General features: G+C 40.9%; 1 protein-coding gene across 1 annotated transcript; it reads left to right on the top strand.

The window, feature by feature from the left end:
* The first annotated feature begins 2,816 nt into the window (after window positions 1-2,816).
* Window positions 2,817-3,317, top strand: LOC135711488 (antifreeze protein Maxi). Its single transcript, XM_065234340.1, has one exon. It carries the CDS (start codon window positions 2,817-2,819, stop codon window positions 3,315-3,317), a length of 501 nt encoding a protein of 166 aa, XP_065090412.1.
* Window positions 3,318-9,730: the final 6,413 nt, after the last annotated feature.

Here is a 9,730-nt window from a genome sequence, read left to right as displayed (position 1 = left end):
GATTTTGGTGCGTTGACTTATCTGGTTGGATCTCCAAACGTTTCGTAAACTCGCAAATGCAGCCCTAGCCTTCTTGATTCGTCCACCTATGTCGCTCTTGATCCCGCCGTGCGACGCTATTTGGCTGCCAAGATATTGGAAACTTTCGACCTTCTCCACTGCTTGCCCCGCTACCGTAAAGTTGGAAGGGTTGCCCGTGTTGACATCCAACGATTTGGTCTTGTTGACGTTGATGGTGAGACCCGCCGCAGAGGAGTGTTCGGCTAGGTCATTGAGCTTACTCTGCATATCAGAGCGCCGTTGTGCTAGTAGAGCAACATCATCATCCAAATTGAAGTCGTTGAGATGCTCCATGGTGATAGGCTGCCAAAGCAGCCCACGGTTCGGTACACGGTCAATTGCACCTACCATGATCTCGTCGATTACGATGAGAAACAGTAGCGGTGATAGTATATATCCTTGTCTCACACCAGCGACTACCCGGATAGGGTCGGACAAGGCTCCGTTATGCAGAACTCTGCACGTGAAAGCCTCATACTGCGCTCCGATTTTATCCGGGACTGCCTTGCGTCTCAGGGCGCCCCACAGATTCTCGTGATTGAGACGGTCGAAAGCTTTTTCGTAGTCAATGAATACCAAATAAAGGGACTCTTGGAATTCATTGACCTGCTCCAGGATGATGCGGAGCGTGACAATATGGTCCACACAAGATCTTCCGGCACGGAATCCTGCCTGCTGCCGTCGGAGAGTCGCATCGATCTTCTCCTGTATCCGATTCAGGATTTCCTGAGCTGTTGATGAATTTCATGAATTTCCATAGAAAGCACTGAGCCAAGCGATCCACCAAACGAATGAAGGACTGATGTACATCTCACTCATACTACTTGCCGTTGTCGAAATCAAGACAGCACTTTCGGAATTAGAGTTGGCAGATCTGGTCCCTTCCATAGCATTCCGTTGAACCTTGGCAGCTGCGTCGCAAATCAAGCGAACCTTTCCAGGTTTCTGAGGATTGATCACTGATCGATTTGTCCCTCCAAATTCACTTGCAACTCTGGGTTCGATTTCAAACAACGACGAAGACAAGCTAATCTCCTTTCCGCCTTAGCGTAGCTAGGAGTAAACTGCACCTTGTCACTGCGCTATAGTAATCCTGTTTCAAAGCGACCGTCCTCTTGTCGTATTGTTGTCCTCTCCAGGATCTCTCGTGCTCGTCGATCTTTTCTCCGCAAATAAATTTTCTACCAGTTCATGCACTCTTCAATTCCTCGCATTCGCAGATATGAAACGACGATGCGTCATTGATTTTAGCAAAATCACTGATGCTCCCGAACACAGTCCAGCCAATCTGGTCGTCGTAACGACTGGTTCCTGTGCTCCCCTTTTGAGCGGAGTCGAGAGACGCAAATTGTCCAATCCAATCAAAATTCTTGGAGCAGCTTGTTCGTAGTTCTGGACTGGCAGCCCTTCCAGATAGGGATACATTTTCGTTATGTAAAGAAGCTCATTCAAGTCAAGCACAAGGGCTGGACCACTCCGTCGATGTTCAGCTGGTCGGCGATGTCTGCATCCATCAGCGTCAAGAATGAATCCTCATCAAGTAAAGCAAAAGCTTCGATCTGTGTTCCCTTTCCACACAATGTAGCAGGGATAATACGGAAAAGTGTGGAGTTTTTCACTTGACGATGCACAGAGACGATAGCTGTTGCTTTGGATCCCGAATGCGTAAACTGATTGGATTCTGGCAGACCCGGATGTAACATCGAATTATGAACCGGTGGAAACTAACGATTTTAAATTGGCTCACTACTTGACTATCCTATTTGTCCCAAGCAAATCGATTAACGCACCCCATTTTAGTCTAAATTCTTCTACTACACAATGTTTGTTTTGATTCGCTATGAAAGTTTGACAGATAAAATGAGGGGTTAGTGGATTTTCCTATGTTTCGAGGGGTGAATCGATTAGCTTGGTACCGAAGATAGTACCAGAGCTGAGCCAAAAAGTTGAGCACGTTTCTTCGGGACCTTCTAGTCTTAGAGTTACCTCTATGGAGTTAATGCGCTTGGACGGCTTTCCAACGATCCCCAAGCGTCACTGACCTAAACTTACCGCAGTCCTTGATTCTATGCTTGTTACTTTGACAAACGTAACATGGTCTAGCCTGACCATCTACACTCTTACCTGCAGGACTCTCTTGCCTACGAAAGTCTTGCGAATAATGCGCATTCAAGTACGCCCTCTCCTTTGATTTTTGTTTCTCGGGTCGACTCTATCGCTGAACATCGTGGTCACTGAAGTGAGTAACGTCGCTGGCCGCAGAAGTTATTGTCATCATATAGTCGCTGAAGTACATTGTTCAGCATCAACTGCAGCAAACTGTCTGGGCTACCCAATAATGTTTCTAGCGTTGACATTACTTGAAGAACCGAGTTAGGAAGGAGAATATTACTTCTGACTGCTTCCTGTGAGCATCCCTTCAGGCATCTTTGTAACCTTATCAGGTTTTCAGCATCCGAATAACCACACATCGCCGTTGAGTTTCTGTAGCTACTTACAGATAGCTACTCCTCAGGGTTTCCAGTGAAAATTTGAAGGTTTGGCTGAGGAATCGGCTGCGGAATCGGCTGCGGAATCGGCTGCGGAATCGGCTGTGGAATCGACTGTGGAATCAACTAAAAATCTCTTATATAAAGTAAAAAAAAAACACTCCTATACGAAAACACCATCAGTTTCGTGAAACAAAGGATCGTTTCTTATCTTTTCACTCCACCAAAAAATCCAAACCAAACCAAATGAAAAATCCCTTAGGCAAAATGGTAATCATTGCGGAATCGGCTGCGGAATCGGCTGCGGAATCGGCTGCGGAATCGGCTGCGGAATCGGCTGCGGAATCGGCTGCGGAATCGGCTGCGGAATCGGCTGCGGAATCGGCTGCGGAATCGGCTGCGGAATCGGCTGTGGAATCGGCTGTGGAATCGGCTGCGGAATTGGCTGCTGAATTGGCTGTGGAATTGGCTGCAGCATCGGCTGCGGCATCGGCTGCGGCATCGGCTGCGGCATCGGCTGTGGAATCGGCTGCGGAATCGGCTGTGGAGTCGGCTGCGGAGTCGGCTGCGGAATCGGCTGTGGAATCTCCTGCGGAATTGGCTGCGGAATCGGCTGTGGAATCGGCTGTGGAATTGGCTGTGGAGTCGGTTGTGGAATCGGCTGTGGAATCGCCTGCGGAATTGGCTGCGGAATCGGCTGTGGAATCGGCTGCGGAAACGGCTAAGAATCTCTTATATAAAGTTAAAAAAATCACTCCTATAGCCTAGTATACAGATCGAAGCGGAACGAAATTTGAAGCACGCGAAAAACCATGAAATTTCGCTAGCGAAAAAGGTTGTGAAAAAAATGTTTGTGGAACATTTTCCAGTTTCCTTTTTTCGCAGTTTACAGTTCATGTGAAACGAAATCGATCAGTTTACACCTCCGGTGAAGTGAAAATCTGACAGATACGCTCTTTCTCGAAACGTCAACTTTAGATACGATCCACAAAATTAGATTTCGCTGGATCGTATCTGTTTACAGTTCAAAGCGAAGTGAAAAATTTGCCAATTGCGTTTTTCACGCAGGTGAAAAATTTAGTATTTTGTATGAGGTTTTCGCTTCGCTTCTATCTCTATACAGGCCTTATAAGAAAACCCCATAAGAAATGTCAGTTTCGTGAAACATAGATCACTGGAAAATCCCTTAGGCAAAATGGTAATCATTGCGTTAAAGGACGAATCGAAACGGTTACAAGCTATTTCTAGACAATCCAAATTTGAGTAGGATCTAGTCATATTTGTCAAAATTAGGGTACCCCAAATTGAGTAAACAAAGTTGGGACTGACAAGATGGACGAATGGACAACACCGACCTGAATCCGAACAATGTTATTCATTTGTCATCTTGTCTAGTCAAATTTGGGTTGTTTAGAAATAGCGTGCAGTCAATCCTGCCATCAAACCAAACTTCACAGCAAATGAGTCTAACTCATATTTGAGTACCGTTCACTCAAATTCACAAAAACGTAGATCACTCATGGAATGAGTAAATTTTTACTCAAGTATGAGCAAATGTCACTCATGTTTGAGTGACATTTACTCATATATGAGTGAGATTTACTCTTATTTGATTTACTCATTCTATGAGCCACGTACGTTTTTGCGCATTTGAGTTAACGGGACTCAAATATAAGTAAGATTAATTTGCCGTGTAGGCCGTTTGAAAAACTATCAAGCCGAACAATGTATGACGTCCTAAGTAACATTGATCGATTCTCATCGTCAACTTTCGTCGTTTGTCGTATTATGAGCTATATAGGGAAGAGCACTACTTCGTCGTAATCGCCCATTTCCGTTCTATCGATCAGAAAAGATCAATAATATCAATGATTTCACTGCGTACAATTCAACAATAAGTTTGTTCCGATGCCTTAGTTCAGTAGCTACAACATACATCCTGTTAGAGCGCATTGGATGAATATGTACGCTCATTGTTCGCAAAACAAAATAAGCGATCCTAGCGAAGAAAATCTAATGGCATTTCAATGCGCTAGGACGGAATTGAAACTCGTAGAATGAATTTAGAATCAAGAAGCAGTATTAGATTTTAAACAATATCTCAACAATTTGTGACTTTTTATCAAATCTAACGGTACGAATGGAAAGGTGAAAAAGTGTAAAGGCCATCTTTAACAGAATTATTCCATTTTTTGTTTAAACTCGTTCAGAAAAGAGAGATAAAGCGCGGGTTGTGCCGAGGACGGAAATTAGATCAAAACCCCTAATAGCTTCTTTTATCGAATTATGTGTTGAAAATAGCTGTAAATGTCTATACATGGATACGTAGATAAAATCTACGAAGAGAATCTGTCAATGTTACTTAGTAACTAATGCAAGGGGTAATCAACTCTGCACACTGTGCCGAAACACATCGGCACGTCATGGCACACGATGACAAGTATGACTCAAAATATAATAGAAAACGGCATCACTGTTTTGCGTTAAAATTTTGCCAATCGTTGCTAAGGTTTACTACTTTGTTTACCTCAAAGTAAGGGGGAAAAGGACATTTTGTTGACAGTGCCATTGCTATTTTTTGACGATTTTCTAGCGGAACGGTCCGCAATAATAATAAGTCCTTATGCCTTTTGCGGAAAGAACCTCTACAGAAAGTCCACACGGCTTTTGAGAGATGTTCATATTTTCGAAAGAATTTTTGTTTTTTGGAGATTCCAAACGAATTAATCAGAGTCACCATGCCACGTAAAATAGACTTGAATACGTGTTACCCGCAGATGGCCATAGAATCCGGACCGAGAGCCAATTATATGGTTAAGGAGAATTGTAGAATGCAGTTCCGATTGCAGGGCTCATGTACGATATCAACAACAGCCGGACGATAACTGTGGAGGCTGGTGGAGTTAGTAGATCCCGTATTACCGGTTCGCAGTCTCTCTACGCTCATTCGCTACTGGGTGTTCGTTTCACTGACGGCAATAGCAATAATAAGAAAGATGCTTCTAACAGAATTGTACCAGTAGCCACACCGGAGGTAACGGAGACAATCTGATTCACGGTATTATTGAAAACAATTGGAACCGCCAGCAGATTCAGGGAGACTAATATGCGATTCCAGCATGACCAAGAAAGGATATAAAATATGAAGGAACAACAAGCAAATACAAGGAGGAGGTATTCATCAAACGACTGAAACCAGTAATAAGTCCCTGGACCGAAATTTGAATGCTGTTGAAAATTATTCCATGGAAGATAAATTTTTTCGTAAATGACAAATCTCAGCGGATTCCTGGGTCTCCTGTTCAAAATTTCTAGACCATGGACGAAGTAGTTTGACTCCACCGTAAAAAAGGTGAGGCTAGTTCAAACGAATTCACTACCCAACCACGACTACTGACACTGGGAAGCTACTGCAGTCTATTGTTGCTTTTTAAGTCGATTCTATGCATTGTCATCCTGCTACTCGGGAAATGATACAATCTAAAAAACAGAAAGGAAGTTTTTTAGATTGTATCATTTCCCGAGTAGCAGGATGACAACGCATATAATCTTCCACTCGCCGGTGATGCATTTTCAACTTGCCGGTTGGGTACTTGGTTTCGGCAAACGTCTGCCAGAACGACGAACGGTTTCTAACTTTCTCCTTCTGCTCCAGCTTCTGTCATCAGTCACACTTCTCTTTCTCACGGAGAGGCTGCATGTGTTCTCAAATGTTTCCGTTTTTCATCTGCGGGAACTTGAAGCTGTAAACAAATAAATCTCAAAAGTCATAACTGCAGGTATGCCAAACTTATGGGGCACTGAGACTGATATCTTGATTGCCATACTTCGGCACGTTCGGCACAGATAATGTACTCGGCACAGATTGAGATGTGCAGAGTTGAACAGCCCTTGAACTAATGCATTGTTCAGCTTGCTATCACTTTTTTTAAAAATAATCTATATTTCTTGAATTTGTGTGGTTTACATGTATTACTTATCAAGTGACACAGATGCGTCTTTTCAACTTTAGTTCCTTTGAAATTTCAATTATTATTAATTACAGTTCCTAGTCCTATCAGGCCTGTTTTAAGAACGACCACCTTGGTAGAAATGGTTGCTTGCTATACCTTGACTCAAATCACAAGAGAGGTCGTAGATCTTCAGATAAATGTTCAAAGAAATTTTTAAAACTTTCAGTAAGCAAAAATCAATTTGTAAAACTATAAGCGAAATTTTGCAAATCTTCAGCAAAATTCGCATAACTTAAGACAAGTCCAAGAATCTGCAGTGAAATATAAAGTATTTCACAGAAGTTTGGAGATCTACCGAAACATTGTTCAACATCAGAAAAGTTCGTAGAACTTCTGAACAAAGCTACAGAACTTTGAAAAAAATTACAGGACTTCTGAAAAAATCACAAGAATGGTCATAGATCTTCAAATAAATTTGAAGACCTCCAAGAAAGTGTGCAGATTTTCTGATAGATTTTTAGAAAAAAAAAATTGTAAAATTTGCAAAACTACAGGGAAGTTCGGCGATTTAAAAAAAAAATATTTACACGATTTCAGGAAAATTTGTAGGAAGCTCAAATATTTTCAAATAACTTTTGACAACTTTAGGTAATTAAGAAGTTCTTCAGGGAAATTTTCAGATCTTCAGGTTAGCCAGAGAGCCTGCAGAGGGATTTACAAAACATCAGAGAAGTTTGCAGATCTACTGAGAAATTTATTGAGCCTCAAGGTTTTTTTTGTAGATCTTGGGAATAGAGCTACGGAGCTTAAGACAACTTTACAGAACTTTAAAGATATTTGCAGCAATTTGACAGAAAGTTTCACAGTTTCAGACAAATGTGAGATCTTCAGAAAAATTCGTCAAATGTCAGAAAAGCAACTCAATTCCAAAAACAAATCGCAGCGAAGTACAAAAGTAAAAGATTATGCAGAACTCCATGGAAGTCGGAAATAGATAGAACTAAAGAACTTCAGAGAAGTTCGCAGACTTTAATAGAAGTCTGTAGAACGTCAGAAAGTTCATATGTTTTTAGAAAAAAAATCAAAAACTTCAGCGAAACTCACAGATCTTCGGGAAAGTTCGCCGATCTTTAGAAGTGTTTACACAACTTCAGAGAAGTTCGTAAATCTTCAGATAAATGTTTTAAACTTCAGCGAAGTTCATATATTTTCAGATAATTGTAAAGCTTTGGGTAATTTCAAAGAATTTCAGATAAATCTGCAGAACTTTATGGAAATCCAAGAATCCACAAAGAAATTTACAGAACATTAGAAAAGTTCGGAGATCTACTGTGAAATTTATTGAACTTCAGGGCAGTTCGTAGATCTTTAGAGCAGAAATGCAGTACTTCAGAAAAAATTACAGAATATGAAATAAATTTTAGAAACTTCAGAAAAGTTCAGAGGGTAGATCGTAAATCTTCTCAAAAATTAGCAAATGTTTAAATAAATTTTCAGAATTTTACAGCGGTTCTTGGATTTTGAGAGACATTTACAGAACTTCAGGGAAGTTTGCTGCTCTTTAGAGATATTTGCACAGCTTCAGAAAAATTAGTAGAACTTCAGAAAACTTCCTAAAACTTCCGGAAAGCTCAAAAATTTCTATATAATCTTTCAATTCTTTAGGAAGTTGTGTAGATGTTCGGAGATATTTGCAGATATTCATTGAATCATGAAAGTATACAGAGAAAAATTACAGAACTTGCGAGAAGTTCGTAGATTATTATAAATTTTGTGAACTTCAGAGATAGTTATTGATCTTCAAGGATCTTACATCTTCAGGGATTCAGGATCTTTGTAGATTTTTAGGAAAATTTGCAGAACTTCTGAAGATCACACTGAACTTCAAAGAAATCTGTAAAACTACCGAGAAATTTGCAGATCGCCAGGAATGATTGTTGATATTCAAAGAAATTTTACCGGAGAAGAGAAGCAAAACTTCAGGGACGTTCGAAGGTCTTCAAAGAATTATGCAGAATTGAGTTGTTAACAGAAATTTTCAGAACTCAAGGAATCATGTAGATCTAGTGAGAACTTTTCCCACTAGCTTGTCTGAAGTTGGTATGGACATGCTGGCGAAATTTTGAAATCCATTTTCATCTTCATTTCGCAGTTCTTGAAGGACAAGATGAGCCAGATCCCTGCCGGTGTTCCTCCTGAGCAACCATTTCCTACTCCACAAAGTTCACCTTCTTCTTCTCATTTTATTTAAAACAATAAATTTTCCGGTAATTCATGATGGAAGTATTTACTTTTGATTCCTGATACAGTTTTGTTTTGAAATCTAAATTGACAGTTCTTTCGACATGTGCAAGCAGTGTGAACACCAGAAAACAGGGGGGTTCGACAAAGTGTGTCGAAAGTAAATTCGAGCAGATTTTTCATTATGGCGGCGGTCAAAATCAGACCAAGAAATCAGATAGTCTAAACGGACCTTTAACACCAGCAGTCCACATGATCAATTTTAAAAATCGAGCAGTTATCAAGATCAATGCTCGAAAACCATCAGGGTTGGAGACAAAGATTCAAAAGACCAATATTTAAAAATATACACCTATTAAGAAAAACTTTATTGAATAATTCGAGCCATCTCAATAGCACAGATTCTCAGATATTTACATAAACTGTTAATGATACTAACCCTCCAAAATTATTCAGGTTGGCAATAACTTTGAAAATGAATTACTTTAAAAAATGACGCTACCAACTATGAAGAACATTGCTCAAAACTAATTGGAGTTCACGACATGCGATTTTCCAGGTGAAAATATGATCACGCTTTTCGTGATCTAAGCAACCACAGCACTGTTATCATTTCTAGCAAAATATTTCTAGCAGAAAGGATTTCTAGCAAGAGACGATATGATTTTAAAAAATCTGGCAACACTGCATCCCAAGCATTTCCCCTTCAGTTTTCCCATTGAAAGACAACTGCCACGACGATGATGATGATGATGATGATGGTGGTGATGCCAGCCAAGGTCTCATCCACTTTCCCGAAAGCATGCCATTTCTCAACCGCCTTCTTGCACCAGCAGCGCAGCAGCATCCTCCCATTATAGTTGTGGGGATGGGCGCATAATGGTTGACAGAGGTGGAAAATGAAATCTAGAATCAACCGAGCGCGGGCGCGCTAGCAAAATGCAACCAATCCATAGTGTTCCACCGCCCGCCGCCACCGCCGCTCCG

The sequence above is a fragment of the Ochlerotatus camptorhynchus genome, unplaced genomic scaffold (assembly GCF_037179485.1).
Source record: "Ochlerotatus camptorhynchus isolate MF236.1 unplaced genomic scaffold, CSIRO-AGI_Acam_v1.1 ptg000433l, whole genome shotgun sequence".
Classification (NCBI taxonomy): domain Eukaryota; kingdom Metazoa; phylum Arthropoda; class Insecta; order Diptera; family Culicidae; genus Ochlerotatus; species Ochlerotatus camptorhynchus.
Note: the sequence above shows the minus strand (reverse complement) of the source record. Positions and strands in the feature narration are given on the sequence as shown.